Source organism: Pagrus pagrus (assembly GCF_965226575.1).
Source record: "Pagrus pagrus genome assembly, chromosome: 2".
Lineage (NCBI taxonomy): Eukaryota > Metazoa > Chordata > Actinopteri > Spariformes > Sparidae > Pagrus > Pagrus pagrus.
The window spans coordinates 34,555,126-34,579,117 of record NC_140186.1 but is presented as its reverse complement, the minus strand read 5'-3'; the positions used below and the strand labels follow the sequence as shown (position 1 = coordinate 34,579,117).

Here is a 23,992-nt window from a genome sequence, read left to right as displayed (position 1 = left end):
GAGCTAAGGCTAGCTCAAATATTATTTATGGGTAAATCAGCAGGGATTGCTATGAAATTGCTTTACAGTCATTTCAAAAGCACTGTACATAACGTATGGTTAATGTCTGAGCAGCCAGGGACAAGAGTCATCTTATCCAGCTTGTTTTAGTCGTAATGCACTTTAATTTACACTTCCTCATCACTTCCTGGGAAGTGTCCTGTAAATAACTATGTTTCTGTTTATCCACTTGAAAGTACCGCTCCATTTAAACATACCCAAATATTAATTATTGTATTATTATAATGGAACACTTTCATATGTAGGTTCAGCTGTGTACTGAACTCTTGTTCAGGCAACAGTTAATATTCAGTCAGGATTATTCATGCCTCCACACTGCGGCTGCTGCTCACCCCTCCCTCCACCATTTACAAGAAATGGCAGCAGTTCTTTCAAACTGCAGGGAGTACTGCACACTGCTCCCTCCACAGAGTGAAAGTGAAAATACATTTGTTTGAAATTCTGTAGTGAGGGGAGTAACATAGTAAAATGTTTACCGGGGGTAAAAGAATAACGGGGAGCTGAATGTAGGAGTTTAAACACAAAAGATATATCTATTCACAAAACTGATTAACAAAAACACGCTTCTTCAAAGAGGAAGCTGCCATCGGGCCCACTGGCACCAGCAGCACCTTATATCACCAGGCCTATGTGATGAGTAGGATCAGGTTTGGACCTCCACACGCAGGCAGGGAGGAGGGGGAGAAAGAGATTATGTAAATCTATATATATGTCTATATATTGGACTGATCACTATCCACCTATCATACACCATTGTATGCACAAATGCATTGCATTTGTTTAGAAAGCAAATGAAAGAACACACATTTTTAATACTCGGCTTCTTTTCTTTTTTAAACACAGCTGTTTACAGGATGCATGCCGACGACATAATGAATCTATTTGTGGCTATGTAATATAAATATATCATAGATACGACAATGGTGAAACACAGTAAACAGGGTTTGTGCCGTACCACTGGACTACAGTCACTACCAGTTTTAAATTGAGACTGATTCATGAGCACTTATAAACTCCTCCATCTGCAAGTATTTAATGAATAATTTTAATTGTAATCTTCGCAACTTTAAACCTGCCCTTTTTCAATTAAACATTACTTTTTCACTTTCAGCTACTTACCCAATTTAAAAAGAAGAAATAAAAAACAGCACAGAGGGTTATGCACAAACATGTTTTTTATTACCAGATTATTGCACGCAGGTTTCTAGCTGTATGGAAGAACAGAACAAAAATAGAAATTAAGCAAGAACCATGGTTTAACATCAGAAATGATAGGATAAAATGTATCCTGTTAGTATCCATCACTCTACCTTTCGCAGCACATACTGTACACACACAGTGTGTGGAATGATCTGTACAATAAATATTCATACCTGTTTCACATGCCACTTTTTAAGTTACAACAACAGTGTAATCAAAATGTATATGTAAATACACAAGATACATGTGAGGGGGAGTAGATGTCAAAGGGTGAGAGCTCTGTAGTTCGTTGGGCCAGAAGCACACACACATAAAACACCAGTAACACATATTTAAATAAAGCACCGTCTAGTAAAAGCCTGGTGTCTTACTGCAAGGTGCTCCAAACTGTGTGCAAAAATAAAGAATTTACATGACGAGCGGAGGAAGTTCCTTCCTTTAGCAACAGATATCAGTCTGTATCTCTCTCTCTCACTCACACTCACACACACACATACGCACACACACACACTAAGGGCAACTGCGATAAAAATGTACAAAGTAAATCATCTTTATTAATTTTATAAATATTCCCAGGGTTTAGCTACTGTTAATCAGTAAACAGAATCAAAAACAGTGTTTTATCTTACGTTTATGTACCTGCAGCCACACCGGGCTGGCCGTAGTAAACCCCATTCACATCCGTCATTTTCACTCCATATAGGACCTGGCCTTAACAGTGCAGTGCAGTGCCAGGGCTGCTATGCAAAACAGAAGAAGAGGGTTGAAATTGAAGCAGGAAGTCTGTCTGTAAACTGTGACGGATGTTTGCCACATCATACTTTTGAATCATGTCTCCGTGTTCACACATACCAGCAATTAATTTGAGGGTTAATTGAGTACAATGTTATTATCACTGATAGAAATGATGGCCATAACTATGGTAATAAATTCCAAGTATACTTAGCTTGTTTAGGCAGCCACACACTTTTTATACCGTAAGAGCCTCCAGACATGAAGGCAGCACAGATGAGTGCAGACTGAGTTCAGTTTGATTTGGTTTGGAGTATGGATGGAGCATGCATCAGTGTAAGTCAGACTAGCTGCTCTGTGTGGATCAGCACCATTCCAGCGGCAGTAACGTGAGGTTGACCCTGACTGTTCAGTGTTAAGTTTATAGCCCAGCTCAGCCCACTTTGTCTGAAGCCTGTCTGTTTCAGCTGTCTTCTGCCTGTCCTACGTTAGACCACCATGTCTTCACTGTCACGGTGATTTGTTGTGATTAATCCTCCAGCCCACCAGGTGGCGCTCTAATCACTAACTACTACAGTTTGCTGTTACTAGAATTAACAACACATCTCAGATGCTGGGGTCAATGTTGGGTTCTCAGTATTAGCAAAGCAACATTTAGTGTTGCTGTGTTTGTCTGCTGACATTTAGTGCTGGTGGATATCACAAGTTCAAAACCAAATCCCCTCTGAGCCAGCTTATGTCTGGGCCTCTGGCAGGGACCGGCCAGGCTCACACGGCACTGAGGGTCCAGCCACGACTAGTCCGTTTGTACTGCGGCACAGTAGAGCTTTGGTTGCTGTGGCGGCTGTTGTTGACGAGGAAGCGCTGCCACTAGTTATGGGACCGTTGAGGTTCCGGTAGGGTCGCTGCCGTGGTAACGAAGCCCTTCGGCGGGGGGCAGACACGGATGCTGAGCCACGGAGGCACACCGAGGGGAAACTCAGACCCACCAGGCAACAGCCTGGACAGGAAATGACCTCATCCTGTTCAGAGGTGCCGTTAGGATCAGAGGACAGGACCTGGGCTCCGTTGTAACCATTAGACCGCCCTCCCCCACCCCACTGGACCTGCTGGCCAATTACAAGGGCTGAGCTGTTGTTGTTGTCCAGTCGTGGCAGAGGAGGCAAGGAGGGTGGTCCGTTGGAGATGGGAAGTCGCCATCCATTGGTCCGTAAGGAGGAGGAAGTAGAGGTGAGCAGGGGTCTTATAGGTGTGGAGTCCAAGACTCTATCTGCAGCCTCTGGAGACTTGGTGCAGTCCATGGGTTCTGTTAGGCACACAAACTCCTCCTCCTCCTCCTCCTCCTCCTCCTCCTCCTCCAACCGCTCCAGAGACACCATCTCCAGATCGACAGGAAGACCTGAATCCTCCCCCATCCCATCCTCCTCCTTCAACAACTCTCTCTTCTCAGTTACCTCCATATGCTTGTCATGCAACCTTTCATCCACCTTTTCTAACACACCTGTCTTATTCCTCACGTCATCCTCCATATCTTCCCCTCTCTCTCCTTTAACTGCCGCCACTCTGACGTCCTCATCCTTCTCCTCCTCCTTCCCCTCCATGTCTCTAGACAAGGCCAAAGTCCGGCTGAGCTCTGGGGTACAGGGAAGCGACTGACATCTCCTCGGCAATGCTCGCGTCCCTGGCATCCCTCTGAGAAGGTGGGGGGAGGCACATGGATCGCGAAGCGCTGGAAGGGTGAAGGTCAGGGAGATAACGGACTTGCTGGGTGTGTCTAAGAGTTTACACCGCCCACCATTCAGGTCCTGTCTGAGAGAGAAGGGGTTGACCCGTGCAGGGGTCCCGAGGAAAGGAGGGGTCAGCGTTGCCGGTGGTAACATGTCCGACTGGCTCCTTGCCAAGCCTTGCCGTTGCTGGCTGTGGTCACTAAAGTGACAGGGAGAGCTGCAGCGCCGGTGTGGGCTTACATCTACCATCACTGGCTCTGAACAAAGGAAGGAGGGAGAAAATGAACAAGATTATGAGAACATGACAGACAGAAAAAGGCAGAAAATACAAATAACTGTTCCGCACATGCTGCCAATAGTGCTGCATTGGATGATCAATTAACATACAGTAGTGGTCAAAAGTTTACATCCACTGGAAAGAACATGTTCATCATGGAAGTCTTCAGTTCCAATGATTTCTACAGCTCTCAGTTTTCTGTGATGAACAAGTGGAACACAAACTACTTTGGCACAAAAACCTTCATGAAGTTTGGTTCAATAATTAATTTATTACAGGTCTTCTGGAAATGTGACTTGAATGTCACTTGAATAATCATTTCTGGTGATTATAGAACATTGTGTGAATGAAATGTTCTGTGTAGCATGGCCTCTTAACCTCTCCTGAGTGATTCTGATTGATTACAGCTGGTTACTTTTCTGGGCCCATTTTAATAGGGCTTGTTTGATACACCCATTAGACTCAGCCACTAACACTACAGTGGGAAAGTCTAAAGAGCTCAGCATTGATCTGAAAGTGCACATCATTCATTTGAACAAGTCAGGAAAGTCACCTGGAGCCATTTCAAAGCAGTTACAGGTTCCAAGATCAGCTGTACAAACAACTGTTTGGAAGTATAAAGCTCATGGCACAGTTGTGTCACTGCCACCATCAGCAAGAAAACACAAACTATCAGCTGCTGCTGAGAGAAAACTGGTCAGGATGGTCAAGAGTCAACCAAAAACCACCAAAAAACAAGTCTGCAATGAATTAGAAGCTGCTGGAGGACAGGTGTCAGTGTCCACAGGCAGGTGTGTTTTACATCAACATGAGCTGAGAGGCTGCTGTGGAAGACGGAAGCTCTTGATCCAGACGCAGCACCTTAAAGCTCGTCTGAAGTTTGCTGATGATCACATGGACAAAGAAAAAACCTTCTGGAGGAAAACTCTGTGGTCACATGAAACTAAAACTGAGTTGTTTGACCACAATGAGCAGCAATATGTCTGGAGGAGAGAAGGTGAGGCCTTTAACCCCAAGAACACCAGACCTACTGTCCAGCATGGTGCTGGTAGTATTATGCTGGGGGGTTGTTCTGCTGCACTAACCTGGAGCCTCAGTTTAGGCGAAACACAAACCCTGTGCCTCCACACCTCCAAGTACTCAGAGTTTTGGCCACAGGATCATTTCAGAGAGAGAGACAGGAGACAGGTCAGGCTTTTCACAGTCCTCTTTGAGCCGTGCGCTTCTGAGAGTACTGAAAGTGATTTATATCATTCGTGCCCCAGTACATATCATTCCCAGACACTGCTAACCAGCAGGTAGAGATCAACAACGCTTTTTTTGCTGTATCGCCAAGTATCATTGGTGCTGTAGACTGGCCACATATATGGATCAAAGCACCCTCTCCAGATCCATTCCCATTCCTCAAACAAAAGCTGCATCGCTCTATTAACGTCCAAATAATATCAGATGCAAACTGCCACCCTCTGAATGTCGTGGCGCTTTGACCAGGGGGGCACACGACTCCTTTGTGCTGCAGAATAGTTTGGTGGGGATGCATCCGGCTCAAGGAGCTGGTGGAGAGGGGTGGCTGACTGGTAAATGATTTGTAATTATAAAACCACCATCCAGTTTTACTTTTATGAAACTCAATTTCATAAAAAATGTAACATAGGTGACCAAGGTTATGCCCTCACTCCATGGCTGTTGACCCCCCTGGTAAACCCCCAGACCAGACAGGAGAGCTCTTACAACACCCGCTCCGTGGTAGAGCGCACAATTGGGCTGAAGGCGAGCTGGATGTGGCCTGATACTGTGTTTATACTGTACGTCAAGGTTACCTCTGGCATCTCAACAATCCCTCTGCTATTTGCACACAGCACAACGCCTGCCCTTATATATTACCTATGCTAAGTACAATCGGCCAGGCGCCTCGGATTTACGATCAAGTGGGATTCATCATTCAGCACACCTGGGTTAGAGCAGATTTGGATGGTTAGAACGTTTGGTGCAGCTGGAGTGACTTCTCATTATTTTTTCTCTTGACAAAAAAGTAATAGAAAATATAAGAGAAATTTAAGAGAATGGTGCTGCATTAGGCCTGCATTAGGCCCGCAGTCATGACTTGAACCTCATCAGAACATGTGGACTGAGCTAAAGAAACAAGTCTGTGCCAGGAAGCAAACTAATACAGTTGAACTTCAACCATTCTGTCAAGAGAGGTTAAAATTCATCTAGAGGATGACCAGAAGCTTGTGGATGGCTATCAAAAGTGGCTAACTGAGGTGAAAATGGCTGAGAGACATTCAACCAAATATTATAATTACTGTATGTATACTCTTGAGCCAGCAGATTTGGTCACATTTGCAGAAGACCTATAATAAATTCATTACTGAAACAAACTTCATGAATGTTTTTGTGACAAATTAGTATGTGATCCATTCATTCCATCACAGAAACACGAGAGCTGTAGAATCATTGGAACTGAAGACTCCCATGATATACATGTTCTTTACAATCGGATGTTAACTACTGACTACGACTATGTGACTACTGCAGAGTCATTTGACGCAGGAGTGAATGCTGATTGTACCCATTTACATTAAAGTCAAAAAAGCAGAGGAGAAATATGATTTCAGTTGTGTGGTACTGATAATGAGGTTTGGAGATGGTTTCAGTTTGTTTCAGTATTTGCAGCCCTGAAGTAGGCTTGTGGGGGAAAACCTGAGAGGGGAAACCCTTCTCTGACAGTTGTGGCAGTCATGTGTTTTCATTTCTCCATGTGTAGGCAAAAAGTCAGTAGCCTTGTGTGAGCACACGTATCAACAGTGCTGTAACAAATGTGTCTTTAACTTTAAATGAAGGCCTCTTTTAAGAACAATCATTAATTTGATCCTTTTACCAAGTGCAATGGGCTTCTCTCCCTCTTCTTCTCCATCCATACCCTCCAATGTGAAGACAATGTCCGAGAATGAAGGACGCCTCTCTGCAATCATCTGAAAACAAGAAAGATCAAAAAAAGATCCACATATACAGTTATTTTATCATCACATCAATAAAACTTTGTCTTTCATTTACAGAACTTGTTCACTCTCAGAGAGGTCCATCAGTCTATGATAGGGTGAGACATGGGTGAAAACAAAACTGAAAACATTAGTCAGCTTCACAATCTTATTCATAGCTTATGACAAATCACTGTGTGTGTGTGTGTGTGTGTGTGTGTGTGTGTGTGTGTGTGTGTGTGTGTGTGTGTGTGTGTGTGTGTGTGTGTGTGTCTGTGTGTGTACTTACATTACAGCAGGTGACAGCAAGGCTAAAGAATGAACGTGGACAATCCCCAACCATGTTTTCAAATGCATCCACGTCCAGACCAAAGTTCTGCACACACACACGGGCACACAACTATTTCAGTCTCAATTAGTTTCAATAATACTGACCTGTTGATGCGTTACAACCCAGATTCCAAAAAAGCTTGGGACTCATGCAAAACATAAACCATGTTGAAAATGCAATCATTTACAAAAGCTGTTTATTGACAACAGTGTTACAAAGTGTTCCTAAGTGAACGGCTGAGCCCTTTGAGGACGCTCCTTTCATATCCAATCATGATACTATCACCTGTTACCAATGAACCTGTTTACCTGTGGAATGTTCCAAACAGGTTTTTTTGGAGCATTCCACAACTTTCACACTCTGCAGTCCTAACTTCCTTGAAATGTGTTGCTGCCATCATACAGGTATTCTGAATTTGGGCCTGTGTCCACATAGAGTTTTTCTTTAGTGTTCAGAAAAGCACTGGCGGTATGCTCAGGACTGTGGGGCTCTGAGAGAAAAACACTGCACATTGGCTGCCGCAGACGCTCACTCCTCATTAGAAACAATGTAACAAAGACACTACTGCTCAGGAAAAAAACACTATGTGGACACAAGCCCTAAGCACAAGCCCTATTTATAAAAATCAATTAAGTTTTTAAGGCAAACATAAAACTGCATTGTCCTTGTACTGTTTTATTGAGTATATGTAAAACAGGATTAGCAAATCTTCACATTCTGTTTTATTTGTTTCAAATAGCATCCCAGCTTTTTTAGAATCAGGGCTGTATGAATGTTAAATAAAAATCATTGCATATTAAGTATGTATAATCATAGAGGCCATTAATAAATGTTACATGAAACAGTATTATTAACATTACAATGACACCTTACACAGACAATATGTGCACAGGCTTACTCCTCTTCAGTGTTGAGCTATTCAGGTCCTCCCACTGCAGACTGAAGACTAGTTTAATCTGAATCAACAAACTGGAGCTCGCGTCCATGACCCTCTATTTCAAAGTTTTTATTTTCAACATGTCCTAAAGAGCAGTTTGGAACATATATTACTGTTTCACCACAAAGCAACATGTTTCTGTCAGTGAGGGTGAGACACATCACACACACACAAACACACACACACACACACACACACACAGTGAGCACTGCAGAGTCCTACCTCTGTCCTGGGTAAGAAGTCAGGATCAGCTTCAATGCGGGCGATGATCTCACACAAGATAATGCCGTAAGCAAACACATCCACCTGAGCAGAGGAGAGGAGAGGGTGTTCATGTCAGCTCTGTCCTGGGTGTTAGCTCTGATCATGCACACACAGGTTAGGGCTCAAACTAGATTTCACACAGTAGTACGCTGCAACCCTTATGTTTAGCAGAAGATTGGTACCAGTACGAACAGTTTTGTAGTGAGTGCCCGATACTACGTCCAAATCTCACCAAAGCTCACTTAAACTTTGAAACAAAAGGTAAGAGACCAGTTTGTAGGATTTAGTGGCATCTAGTGGTACTGAGCATCCCTTATCTCACTCTCCCCTACAGTGGCCACTAAAAACATGATGAAGAGTCTCTAGAGTCAGTGTTTGGTTTGTCCATTCTGGGCTACTGTAGAAATGGTGGACTCCTTGGAAGAGAACCTGCTCTGTCTGTAGATATAAAAGGCTCATTCTAAGGTAAAAAAAAAGCACGATTCCTAGTTTCAGGTGATTATACACTAATGAAAACATTTCCATTTCTGCCCCTAAATCCTACACACTGGACTTTACATGATTTAAAAATGCAATACATTTGCTAACTTTTGAAGAGGAGCATGCAAAGCCTCCTGACTGGAAACATCACAAACTGGCATGGTTCATCACGGCCCAGGACATGAAGGCTCTACAGCGGGTGCTTCAAACCACCAGAACATCACTGGTACCATCTACAGAGCATCAGTGACATCAGTGAAGTGAGATGTCTGCACAGAGCCCAAAGATACTAAAAGACAACACCCACCCAGACACAGTCTGTTCACCCAAAGATACAGAAGTATCTGCTGCTGTACCACCAGACTACAGAGCAGCTTCTTTCTCCAGGCTGAGACTGCTGAACTCATGCTGATAATTATTTATCTATTAGACTGTATAGTTTGTTTTGTGAGTGTGTTGCTTAGACAATTACACACAGAAATGTCATTATACAATCTTGTACTGCATAATGATGATTTTGTATCCATAACTTCTTATTTCTTTGGATGATACTAATTAATGCATCACCTCCAAAACCATTGCCCTGCAACAACCAGCAATAATATATGATAATAATGAATTGCTATGCTTTCAAATGCCACTTCATTGCAACTATAAGTACACACACACTTTCTGTGTGTTTCTGTGCTGCATTTTTGAAACAGAATTTAGAATTTGTGGGTAAAAGTGTAAAATAACTGACCTACTGTCCACCGCTAACACAGCAGTATGTCAGACTGTGATTGTGTGTTTGTTTGCTTATAAAATAAAGCTTTTTTGTCTTTGTCTACCTCATCACCGATGTCTAACTTTCTGTCTATCTTTGAGCATCTCCCAAAATTCCCTAGAATCAGTTGCTTAAAGGCGCTCTGTGGCACTTCTATGTCTATGTTAGCAGACTCCTTTTCTAAACTAACATTAGCTACTGTTGCTCTCTGTTAGTGGGGCGGAGAGAGGCACTGAGATGAGGCATTCGAGAACATTCTCAAGTCACATTCTTTGGACTGTTGCAGAAAAAGTCCACAGTACTACGCATTAAACAACTACAACAAGGGGCGCCCATTAGCTCAGTTGGTAGAGTGGGCGTACCATGGCCTTGGGCCCCCTGCTGCATGTCATCTCTGAGGCTGTCCTAACAATAAAGCCATACAAAGGCTAAAAAAAAAAAAAAAAAATCTTACACAGGCTTGTTTCGGCAACCGAGAGAGCCTGGAAGATTTTTCACGTCATGTTACAATCCACTCACATATGGCCCATTAAAAAGTGACTCATACATCAACAGTACAGACCAAAAGTTTGGACACACCTTCTCATTCAAAGAGTTTTCTTTATTTTCATGACTATGAAAATTGTAGATTCACACTGAAGGCATCAAAACTATGAATTAACACATGTGGAATTATATACTTAACAAAAAAGTGTGAAACAACTGAAAATATGTCTTATATTCTAGGTTCTTCAAAGTAGCCACCTTTTGCTTTGATTACTGCTTCGCACACTCTTGGCATTCTCTTGATGAGCTTCAAGAGGTAGTCACCTGAAATGGTCTTCCAACAGTCTTGAAGGAGTTCCCAGAGATGCTTAGCACTTGTTGGCCCTTTTGCCTTCACTCTGCGGTCCAGCTCACCCCAAACCATCTCGATTGGGTTCAGGTCCGGTGACTGTGGAGGCCAGGTCATCTGGCGCAGCACCCCATCACTCTCCTTCTTGGTCAAATAGCCCTTACACAGCCTGGAGGTGTGTTTGGGGTCATTGTCCTGTTGAAAAATAAATGATGGTCCAACTAAACGCAAACCGGATGGAATAGCATCCCGCTGCAAGATGCTGTGGTAGCCATGCCGGTTCAGTATGCCTTCAATTTTGAATAAATCCCCAACAGTGTCACCAGCAAAGCACCCCCACACCATCACACCTCCTCCTCCATGCTTCACGGTGGGAACCAGGCATGTAGAGTCCATCCGTTCACCTTTTCTGCGTCGCACAAAGACACGGTGGTTGGAACCAAAGATCTCAAATTTGGACTCATCAGACCAAAGCACAGATTTCCACTGGTCTAATGTCCATTCATTGTGTTCTTTAGCCCAAACAAGTCTCTTCTGCTTGTTGCCTGTCCTTAGCAGTGGTTTCCTAGCAGCTATTCTACCATGAAGGCCTGATTCACACAGTCTCCTCTTAACAGTTGTTCTAGAGATGTGTCTGCTGCTAGAACTCTGTGTGGCATTGACCTGGTCTCTAATCTGAGCTGCTGTTAACCTGCGATTTCTGAGGCTGGTGACTCGGATGAACTTATCCTCCGCAGCAGAGGTGACTCTTGGTCTTCCTTTCCTGGGGCGGTCCTCATGTGATCCAGTTTCTTTGTAGCGCTTGATGGTTTTTGCGACTGCACTTGGGGACACTTTCAAAGTTTTCCCAATTTTTCGGACTGACTGACCTTCATTTCTTAAAGTAATGATGGCCACTCGTTTTTCTTTACTTAGCTGCTTTTTTCTTGCCATAATACACATTCTAACAGTTTATTCAGTAGGACTATCAGCTGTGTATCCACCTGACTTCTGCACAACACAACTGATGGTCCCAACCCCATTTATAAGGCAAGAAATCCCACTTATTAAACCTGACAGGGCACACCTGTGAAGTGAAAACCATTTCAGGTGACTACCTCTTGAAGCTCATCAAGAGAATGCAGAGTGTGTGCAAAGCAGTAATCAGAGCAAAAGGTGGCCACTTTGAAGAAACTAGAATATAAGGCGTATTTTCAGTTGTTTTACACTTTTTTGTTAAGTACATATTTCCACATGTGTTAATTCATAGTTTTGATGCCTTCAGTGTGAATCTACAATGTCAATAGTCATGAAAAGAAAGGAAACTCATTGAATGAGAAGGTGTGTCCAAACTTTTTGTCTGTACTGTACATTTCTACAAAATCTTACATAGAGCCCCTTTCAATGTCATGATCATTTGGCAATCATTCTACAGTATTGTGTGTTTAGTTCTTGTTTTACCTTACAGCTGTAGGAGTAAGTGTGTTAGTCCTTCTGTCAAAAAGTACAAAGTGTTGCTTTATGTACTGTTCTCCATTAGTGTAGCAGATAAAGCAGGTTTACCTTCTCATCGTACAGCTCCCCTCTGAGAACTTCAGGAGCCATCCAGTAGGGGGAGCCTACAATGGCCAGAGGCTGCTTCATACCATCACTGCAAAGACACCAGGTTTCCCTTGAAGTCAGGTGTTCATTCAGAGACACTACACTCGGCTGAATTTGCTGTGAGCTACTGCTATAATTTAAACTTGAACATTCTTTATATTCCATGGACTCTGTGTAGTTAGAATGACAGACTTTCCTGCTGGATACAATTCTCTCATGAGGGACTTTATATAAGACCGCAGAAGAGGAAGAGATGTTAGATTCTGCCCCACTGACCTGTAATCAGGGATCTTCTCTGCCAGGCCGAAGTCTCCCACCACAGCAGTGAACATGCCGTTATCACAGCGCACCAGACAGTTCTGCACAGGTGAACAGTCAGGTCAGATCTACAAATAACTACAACTACTAGAAATGTATAAACACATCATATACATAGAGCAAAAAGTACGTTCTCATTGCCCTCACTAGTCTAGCCACGCAGATAGTTTAGGTTGATTTGTTCAGGTTGTAATCTATAATGCCTCTGTAACATGAATCTTCTGTTCTAAACTGTTGGTCAGTAGACAGTGCATGATTCAACTTTTTTGGTGGAGCCCCCTGCCTTGGTACCCCCACTGTGCTGCTGGACTGAATGAATGAGTAATAATCAGCTTTGCAAGAGGAAGGTAAAGTGTTTTTATGAATACTTCATTCCAGTCAGTCAGAGCCCGTTAATGGAGCATGGCACCAAACACAGAATGAGATGGCTGACCAACACATTAAACCAGACCAGCAGAGTGCTGCCTTTGTTTTTTCCCTTCTTTACTCCAGCACACAGAGACAGACTTGTTTTTGACATTTTCATTTCAATGTTCTCGTACAGGCAGCAGACTGTAAAATGTTTCCAAATTTTTACTGCTACATTTTCTAATAAAAAGCTGTGTTTTGTCACACACTTTGTATCTGCATGCTGTACCTTGGATGTGAGGTCTCTGTGAAATATGCCCTTGCTATGCAGGTACTGCAGCCCTCGGGCGATATCCAGAGACAGACGGATCCTGACCCCCCACGACAGGTACAGATCACTGTCCAACAGCTGCTCCAGGTTACCTCCATTTATATACTGCAGAGAGGGACGACAAAAGACAGAGTGCACATTAAGGGAAGGCAGATGTTATGAAGGCTGAATCACACCAGACACAGACCTTCTGTGAACTGAATGTTCTTCTCTTCTCTCTCTAAGAGACACTGATTTGCTCAACAGTGGATTTGTCAGCCTTGGTTTGTTTATTAATCTAGCCCATGATGTATTGTTTGTTGTATTCTTCTTGTGTGGATATTACTGTCCTGTGATCCAGTGGTGGAACTGCATCTACTTAAGTATTGTATTTTGAGGTACTTGTACTTTTCCTTTCTTTTCATGGTACTTCTTTTACTTCTACTCCACTACTTCCTAGATGTAAGTATTGTATTTCATATTGACCATAATTATCTGACAGCTTCAGTTATAAGTCACTTTACAGATGAAGATTTTACACCCAAACCTCACAGGATGTTTTGAAGAGTTGACTATTTTGATAATGGTGTAAGTCATTTTTCATGCAAAAACATTTAGTTGTTCCAGCTTCACAAATGTGCCAAATTTGAAATTTTAATTTGTTTTTAATCATTTTGACTCTTGTTCTATTGGTTGTGAAGGTGTCACTTTGGACCCTGGGTAGTTGTGAGACATTTCTTACTATTTTTAGAATTTTTACAAACCAACAATCCATGGATTAATGGAGAGAATAATCAGTAGATTAATCCAGGATGAAACAAAACAATTGCAGTCAGTCCTGTACAAAACAGTTTCTGCTTTGCTTACTTCTCCTTTTAATACTTTAATCATATTTTCCTGATCATACTTACGTCCTTTCACTTTGGTAACATTTTCAGTGCAGAACTTTTATGCCCTTCATGGTTTATAATGAGACTATGTCAGATCTCATAGGCTCACTGGTTATACTGAGAGAGATAAGCTGTTCAGGACAGTCCTCTAGTGGCAAGGACAGGTATGTTCAGCCATGCCTCAATGGTAGCCATGGTTACCACTGCACACCATGCAAACATCATAGCCTGCCTGGTACACCATCATTTAACACAGATACACACAGCTGCAGTTGTGATTGTATTTGAACTATTTCAGCATGTTATTTTGCTGTGTGGCGTTTCAGTTATTTATCCATTACTGGCAGTGTAACCACAGATGTACAAACACCACCAACACAGTGGTGTTGTTTGCATACAACCATATGTACAGTATGAGAAAAAGAGATGCTACAGTTGTGACATTTCAAGAATCTGACAACAGTAAAGGAAGAGGGAGGGTTCTACCTCAGTCAGAGCGTGGAGTTGACCTTCGTGCACACAAACGCCAAGAAACCTGAGGAGAGGTGAAGAAATATGATTTAAATAATACTGACTGGACATCCTAAGGTGTCTGAGAAAAAACCTCCATCATCACACTGAATGATAGAGGCTGAATTAGAAAAGCATTTTGACTTCCAGCAGTGCACAGTCTCTGATATCAGAGGGCACAGCACTGCCTGATCCTGACCCTGACCCTGATCCTGTCTGTGTTTTTAATACATAGACATTATATTGATCTACACTGACTCAGCAATACAGGTATCACATACAGTGGGTCAGCCTCTACATTGGAGTGTGTTCTTATATATTATATTACATAACATTACCAACCTGAGTATGTTGGGGTGGCAAAGCCTGTTCATGAGCTGTACTTCTCTCAGCATGTTAGCTTTGTTGCTAGCCAGCGTGTTCATTTTGAGTGCCATCACCTGCCCTGTGATCCGATGCTGCACCTGGAAAACAATCAGAAGGTTTACAGTGAGAAAGTAAGTCACACAGAGGGAGACTGAGATGTGGTGTTTCACCACCACAGAACAGTCAGAGGATACAGTTAGCTTCACCTGCTATCTAACTGACATAGCAAAGATAAATACAGTTCAACCAAGCCTGTCTGAACACCTTTTTGATTCCTGTTGTCATTTCAGCTTTGGTTTTGTATGACACATACAGGACAGCAAGAAACGTGTTCACAGATCACCTGTTCTCTCTGACTACAGTACATGTGGTTTATTGTACATTACATTTATCTTGCAAAAGCAGGATTATTTGACAGAGATGGTAAATGGACTGTGTTTATAGAGCCCTTTTCTCATCTTATTGACCACTTAAAGTGCTTTACAACACATGTCATCATTCACCAATTCACACATGCGTTCATACACTGGTGGCAGAGGCTACCATGCAACCGTGCAAGGCTCCACCTGCTCATCAGGAGCAATAAGTATTCACACACACTCACACACTGATAGAAGAGCCACCAGGAGCAAACTGGGTATGTATGTAGACTATGGATCAAGCCACAGACCTTCTGATTAGTAGATGGCCACTCTACCTCCTGAGCCACAGCTCAAAGACTTTTCACTAAAAATATGATTCACTTCTCCTGAAACACCAGATCACAAATGGCAGTTTTTAAGTCACAGCTTCATGTACAGCAAGTGGATCCCATAAAGTTAGCTGTCCAAATTTACAGTGATTTGCTGAAATATGATCTGTGGTTACCACAGGCTGAACATATTTATATTTAGTTTTGTTCTACCACATAAAATCCATCATTAAATGTCCCAGTGTTTAATTATAAAGCTCTTCCGTGTGTTAAAAACGGTTAGTGGTTGCTAACAAGTGTCTAAATGAGACTACAGAGGTTGTCGGGGACATTAAACATCATCACAGCGAACACGGAGACTCATCTACTCACTAGTCCGTCTTTACAGGTCCACTTTAGTTACTAACTATTCTAACTCTGACTTTACAACTTGTACATTGATCAGAAAACCTGTATAGTAATTGTGTAGTAAGACGCTTAGTGGTGGTGACGTTTAATACATGTGGCCACAGTGTTGTCTGCGGTCGGAGAAATAGTCTTCATCTGTGGAGATTATCTTGCTGAACAAAACGTGTCAGTATCATAACTTGTGTTTGTCACAGAGCTTATTTTCAGCGATGTTTCAAAATAAAAATTTTATCGAGGGAACCAAGGCGATGCTAACTTCTGGGTTAGCCTACAAAAAGACTTCCCTGCTGGACTCTATAACACTTTGTATCACAAGAGGTGATAGCCCTCGTAGTTTCAGCTGGAAGGTTTTGCTTGGTTTCGAACCCTCTTTGAGCTTTTATCTCCAATAAATAAACAAAATAAAGAAAAGGAAATATGCTTATACCTATTATAAAACCATAGGCAATGTTAATGTATTTGACAATGACATCAGTGAAGTTGTAGGTCAGCTGTTGTTGATTTCTTTTGACTATTTGCCAAGTCTGGAAACACCATGCTGGTTTTCACTTGTTAAAAGGGTTTACACATTTATACTGTACAATAGAGAATAACAGTGTCACAGTTCATGAACAAGTGAAGATGCAGGTACAGTGGGTTTACAGTCATGCGTGACTGGATGGGTCATGGACTGGTAATTTGGACCTGCAAAATCCAGCAAGTGCATACATCTGTGTCTGTGTTTGTGTGTGTGTGTGTGTGTGTGTGTGTGTGTGTGTGTGTGTGTGTGTGTGTGTGCATGTGTGTGCGTGTGTGTGTGTGTGTGTGTGTGTGTGTGTGTGTGTGTGCGTGTGTGTGTGTGTGTGTGTGTGTGTGTGTAATAATAGCGTAGCACTAATAGGCTTTCTGGATTTCCCATCACTCCACCTGATCTTCACAAATCCACTGGGCCATTACTGAGGCCTCACCCAGCAGTGTACAGTAGGGAACATACACACACATAAAGCAGCGTTAACAGGAAATCAGTCAGCTGAGTTTAACAGTAACGACTGCAGTGCCTGTTCAAAATGGCCTGATTACTTCAGTCACTATCATCAACCTGCAGAGCCGGACAACCCCACAGTCTACCGGCAGAAGTTCCACACTCACTGTTGAGGATGTACACATGCTGCATCAGTTTTTTTTCCTTTTTGAGCTCTATGAACAATGCAGTAATATTAGAATATGTCACCAGCTCTAGACAGTTTATTGAGGTGTTCCCAAAACATGAGTCACACCTAAATTATTATAAATAATCATTATTGTTATTTCTGCTCCTAAACCACAGGACAAGGCCAAAGACACACTGCAAATGAACTAAAATAGCAGGTATGTTCCTGCCGCTGGCCAGTACAAGCACGAGTGCTAAAAGAGTCAATGAATGGGTATGATTCCATTGTTACATTTTAAATAGACTAAAGGTCATTTCATCAGGAGCTGTGCTGCTCCACTCTGTCAAATAAATTAGATCAAAATAAATAAAACTGTCAGAAGACAAGTTTTTTGTTTTAAAATATCTCACACATCGCACCAGTAATGGATATAGAGCAATGACACCATAGGTGTTTTTGGTTCCCTGGAAACCTTGCTATCACCATGCTATTCTTTCTCCCACCAGGCGATAGACACATCATCAATAGCAATAACAAAATAGTTCAATAAAATGTTCGTATGCATCAAGGACGTTACATACAACCAACTTGATAGCACATAGCAAACATGGTCTTGGCTTAGCCTATCATATCCCTTGATAATGGAGCATGCTACAAGTGACACACGATCGGCCAATCGTTTATCAGGTGTGTAGTCCGGTTGCACCAACATGTGTGACTGAGAACAACAGAAGAGCGTGTCAGAGGCCTTACTATGGTTCTCACAAGACCAGCTGGTGTGATACGGCGGCCTACCAGCCTCTGTCCCTGCTTCTGCTGCTCCTCTCGGTGTCACACTTCCTCGGGAGCCACTCTTCGCTGCTGGAGGTTCTCCGGGCTCATTAGGTAGAGGGGACAGGCTGGCTCTGGCTGCTGCTGCTCTGCCACCCGGCCTGTCTGCTCTACCTACAAGCCTGGAGACACTGCAGCTGTGACAGCCAAAGTGGTTGACACAACCACCGGGGCAACTGTGGCTCACAATCTGCAGCACCAGCTCCGCTGGCCGAAAACTCAAGCACAACCCACTAACAGCAGAGTGAGAAAGTAGTGCTGATGGATATTAGTGGGTATGATCATTTTTGCATTACAATTTTCATTTTTGCTGAAAAAATATTAAAAAGTAAGACTTAGGTAGGTGCGGACATCTCTGCAATGCTGTGTGACACCCATTTTTCCTTTACCAAAAAAATGCAGATTTTGCAAATTGAATATTGCATTTTGGCATGTTGAAAATTTGATTATAATTTGATTAATTGTGCACTTGTTGAATTACCTCATGTTTTGTCCTGTGTTGTTGGTAGCTGGTGTCACTTCGTCTGTTTCCACTTTAAGTCAAATTTAGAGAGTAAACTTATATAGGATTTGATCAATTGATCACTGTGTATATAGAGGAGGACTATGCCACTGTGTGCTTCAGTAATCCACTGTCAAGTTTGCAAGATTTGATTTCACCTCTGTCTGCGTGTATTTTAATGTTTTATTTTGCTCTGAGTATTCAGCCCAGTGATGATGAGATGAGGCAGGAGGAAGCAGCATGACAGATAAAAGTCAGTATTTGTCAGGTATTTTACATATGTATGTTGTAACTTTATTGTGTTTAAATAAGTTATTTTTTCAAGAATGTTTACAGCTGATTTTTCAATACAGTGTCATGTGTTGTTCTTATATAAACTGTATATGGATATGTAATTTGGGATTTTATTGCTTCCTCTGCAACCTTCCTCTGACGTTCTGAAGCACTTAACTGGTAAAACACTTCTCATGTTTTAAATTATATGAATACTTCTATATTATCTGAAGTATTCATACAATTTAAATCATATGAGGTACTGAATAAACTTTTAAACGCTTGAGATGTTCCTAAAGCCTATAACAGTCATATTCTTCATCAAGCACCACTCTCTGGGTGTGAGTGTGTAAAACTTTGGCTATTTCAGATAAGAGTGCAGGAATGCGGCATGGAATCTACTTTGCATAAACCCTCACCCTGAACAAATAACTCCAACCACTGCATTACATGTTTTTACTGGACATGGTCCTGACTGCTACGTGAGGATTGAGTGTTGACTATGAGGTCAGGAGGTGAGACTTAAAGCCTCCATCACACATAGTTCCCTGTACATTACTGGGATAACCTAGTGGTTTTTACTGTTCACACATGGAGCTACATTCAGGAACATTTCCTGCTTGTGCTGGTTGGCCGATATTTTCCGCTGATATTGGTCTATAATCATTATGCGATATGTCAGAATTTAACAGAAAAGAGAAACAAGTATTCATATAAAAATAAAATATCTCTATATTTCTTGAACTTTCCTCAACTGACATGTTACCATTTTTGTTATGCTCAGTGGCTGTCTGGTGTTAATGGGTTGACGTTATGTTTTTCTCGCAGCTGGTTTGTAAAAACAAAGAGCCAGTGGGGGAGCTGATACAGCGGACTGTGAGCCTTAGCTGCCCCACCGGTAAACACGCAGTCACTTTGGCTGCTGTGTCTCTGGGCTCATTGGGTAGAGACAGGCCGGGCAGCGGAGCAGTGGCGAGGCAGCACACCCTTGCATTGAAGAGCTGCTTTAGACAATGAGTGACGGGAGCAGCAGAAGACCGGGAGAGAGGCCAAACAGGTTGGTGTGTTCACCGGCAGAACTACAGCTCAAAAATCACCAGAAAACAGACGTTACCAGAGCTACTGTGTGACTTACAGTTTGAGTCAAACATCTAGGCCTCTAGTTCACACTTTAGCCACACAGGCATTTTCCCTAAAATGTTACCAGTTCTTGAGGAGGGAAATTGGTTCAACAGTTTGTCCCTGAGTATCAATTTCTGCTCCATTCACACATGACACCATGCAGGATCCGTTTCCAGGACATTTCTGGGATAGACTGCATGTTAGAATGGGGTATTAAATACGTACATACAGATTACCTCAGAGGAAAAAGTAAGATGTACACACACACACACACACACACACACACACACACATGCACACACACACACAGTGTGTGTGTGAGTAATCTACTTAGTCTGGAAAGTGGGACCTGTCCTCCAATCAGCCTGTCACCTCACACACACAAGTAGGCAACACACACACACACACTGTCAAAACTGTCTGTTAGTCTGTGCAAAAACACACACAAAATATGCACCAACAAACACACACACACACCATTATCTACATTTACGACAAACATGCCACAGATGCAACAGACAAATGTTATGTACCATATGTGCTGTATATGTATACAGTTTGCATGAAATAAACACTAGTATGATGCATTAAAAAGCTACAGGCAGGACCCATCAGGACGCAGTTCTTTATGCCGTGCTGTAAAGGCCTGTGCATTATGCATCACTGTTGCTCAGAGATATCGATATCGTTGGCCACTGGCATTATAGTTGTGTTACTGACTCAGCCATCCACTTGAGTTAGATTGATTCTTACAAGCAGATATTCACACACCTTCACACTAACTAGCAGCATCTTACATTTCAGTAAGGAAATGTCTCTGCCAGTAGCTAACGTTACCACTCATCGGAAAGAAAATATAACAGATCTCTGGACTACATTCATTTACAATACCAGTAAATATCAGACAAGAAATGGTAACATCATTGTGTACTGAGATTTGCTTTCTGTTAATTTTGGAATGGTCTCTCTCAATGTTTGCATCTGGAAGAAGCAGACAGCGCCTAAACTTAATGTTACTCTGTAAATGTTTCCACCAGCGCTGATGATGACATATCTACAGGCCCGACACACCAGGCCAACAGTCAGCCATTAGCCATTTCTGTGATGTGTTCCATACTGTTGGCACCAGGAAGATTGAGTGTGGAGAATCTTCGGTTCAGCCTGTTGGTGAGGGAAATCACTGTGATTGCTGTAGTATCCATGATTTTACCCATTCAGTGTGGTTTCCACTTATTTTTTTTGCCTTCTCCTCTTCACCAGGGACATTTGCCACTTTTTATCAGACATATTCTTGATTAGAAGTAGCTATATTTGCAAGAGTAATGTCAAAAAATGCTGCTTTATCATACTAACAGCTTGTATATGCCCAGTTCTGAGTCTTCCGATTTCCCTTTTTGAAAGACGAATGCAGACTACTGCCACCTGGTGGTATGGAGAGTTATTTCCTCTAAGAATATACGAGCTAGTAGGCCGTTAGCTGCAGTCTTTGCGGAGTGTTCACATGCAGCTTTTTGGTGGAGACACAGGCAACGTGCGGTTATGTAACACTTAGCCTTCATTGCCACAAGTTCTTTGATGTTGGCTTTGTGCGTCTGGGTCGTAAACCTGAAGATTACATCAGGCACACCATGACATTTCCATGACGTTTCTACTCACAGCAACGAATGCTTGTACCTGCAGACGTGTCTCCCTGCAACACGGACATTTCTGTCCACACAGTCTCTACCTGCACTGTTCTGTTTCCACCTGGTGTTTCCAGTCATCCAGTGATGATGTTCCTCTCTCTATGATGATGACGACGACAATTAGGCCTATTATTTTTAATCATTATTTTCGGATTTTACCCAACATCACACAACATCCACCTGCTGTTCCAGAGGCTTTCCACTGTCAGCAATAACCTGGGGCCCAAAACATATATCTTCTTGCTATATTAACTCAGCCTTACTCTAGGGACAACAAGACAAGACAACAAGCAGCAGCAATGAAACACTCAGATACAAGGCTCTTCACTATAGCCATACTGTAGCTTTACTTAATGGGATTGAGCTGCACCACTCCAGGGGAAGTGATGCAGATGGGGGGCATGAACTAGTATAGATATAGATTACCACCTTCCTGCCCACTGGGGTGTCAGATAAAAAAAGCAGTGTGTAGAATGAAAGAAATGCGAGCAAGACATTGGTGGAGATGTGTTGCTCCAGGTCCAGGTGAGATTGTTTGTCCAGTGTTTTCTATAATGTAATCCCAAAGAAGCCTGGAAAAGGTGAAGAGAAATCGCTCATGAGAGATAAAAGCCTCATACTGGTGTGTATTATAGACTGCATATTATTTATTATTTATGTGTGTATATATTTCATTTCCATTGTTGGATATCTCCTGGGACATTATATGTCTGCTGATCAAGGTTGGTCAATATTTTGTGCTGTTAGATGCTGGTGGGTAAAGGCTGCATGACCAACCACAACTGAGCCCCAGAGGCCCTGATTCACACTGCATGTCAACTGGCTTTGGTGGGTTTATAAATGGCAAATGTGTTCTCAGATGCTAATGATCATCAGACTTTGATGAAACTTATGGTAATGATGCCTCTAACTACTGTGTTACAGACAGACAGAGACTGGTGCCTGCCCAGTGCTGATGATGACATGAGGAAGTAATTAATTATAATATCAATACATCGGCTGATACACACACATTCTTTGTAATGAGCCCTCAAATCTGGCTATCAAGCACTAAAATGACATCAGTGCACTGAGAGAGTAAACTTTGCTTCAGGGAATTTAATAATTATAAATGACCCCAAGCATCTTTTTCTGGATTATGATCTCCATAAATCAAAGTTTTCATATGGTTTTCATCACCATCATGTCCAGGCTCTAGTTACAGCACTGCTAGGATGAACAGTGCTGTAACTAGATTGTTGTCATTTGATATTTTGACCAGTGATGATCAAAAGGTTTATTTCAACCACTGAGAGCTTCATATCATAAGAGAGCTATCATAACCAGTAGATGAGGTCACATACCTTGAAGACCTCAGAGAAGAAGCCTGAACCGATCTTCTCACAGAAGAAGTCATCGATGCGGGCCAGACTGGACACGGCGCTCCTCAGGGCTCGGTAAGAGGACGGCCGGATCCGGTTGGGTGCGTGGATACTGTGGAGTGGTGGCTCATCTAGGCCGTCCTCGGGATCACAGAAACAGCACTCAGCGTGGTAGTCCATGGTGCTAGTGGACCACCACGCTATAGAGGCTCCGTTCTCTCCCACAGGGGAACCAAACCGTCTGTTAGACCACAATAGTCCTGAGGCACGAGGTCATGGTGGCTCCCACCATCATGGTGTCATAATGATCAGAGCCTCTGCTGTGGGTTATATGGAGCACCTGATGATAAATGTGTTTAACACAACACTGCAACTCTGACTTAACCTGCTTTCCCGGCTCCACCTGTGTGAAGGCTGCAGTCGACCTCGGGTTACTACAGAAAACATCAAATCTACATTAGCCTGCCACTTTAGTGAGCCGCTTTTATCATGAGTTCAGCATCCTCTCATTAACTCAGCTGAGCTACAGAGTGCAGCACATTCATCCATCCATGCTTCCAAAGACTCGCCCCCACCTGCTCCAGGTGTGTTTCTTTGTGGTTCACCCTGAGCTCTGACGTCCCAGGACAGATGGAGAGGTCTCACTGATGAAAAGGGAAGTCACTTTAAATTTCCAAGACGCTGCCACAGGGGTTGTAAGAATTCCTGCAGCCCGTGAACGTCGCCTCACCGTGCCGGTACGTGAGGAGGCTCGGTTCCCTCCGTCATCCCGTTAATGTGATGGATGCTGCAGCTGCACGGCACCAGCAGCGGGTAGGAGGGCCGAGCAGTCAGCTACCAGCTATCAGCCACCGTGTCCAGAGTGCTGTAGAGAACACACAGGAAGCGGTGTGGTCATACATCTCATCTCATATCACACTGTGCAATACCGTGACACACATGCGCTCATTCGGTCCTCTGCAGGCAGCCCGGTCCGTCCCGGTCCGCCTGCACCGGGGACACTACGGTAGCCATGGGGCTAGTAGCCGCAGGGGCGATAAGCCATAACGTCCACTGGATAACATGGACCTGCACAG

At 42.9% G+C, this 23,992-nt stretch overlaps 1 protein-coding gene across 1 annotated transcript; it reads right to left on the bottom strand.

Moving 5' to 3' along the window:
• Window positions 1-1,223: 1,223 nt before the first annotated feature.
• Window positions 1,224-23,750, bottom strand: tesk1a (testis associated actin remodelling kinase 1a). The gene is made up of 10 exons (XM_084342979.1): window positions 22,899-23,750; window positions 14,890-15,011; window positions 14,524-14,572; window positions 13,127-13,273; window positions 12,448-12,530; window positions 12,133-12,220; window positions 8,468-8,551; window positions 7,267-7,353; window positions 6,878-6,971; window positions 1,224-3,976 (listed from the first exon to the last, which is right to left on the bottom strand). Exons 1-10 carry the CDS (start codon window positions 23,094-23,096, stop codon window positions 2,727-2,729), a joined length of 2,202 nt encoding a protein of 733 aa, XP_084199105.1. The 5' UTR covers window positions 23,097-23,750; the 3' UTR covers window positions 1,224-2,726.
• Between the last annotated feature and the right edge of the window lie 242 nt (window positions 23,751-23,992).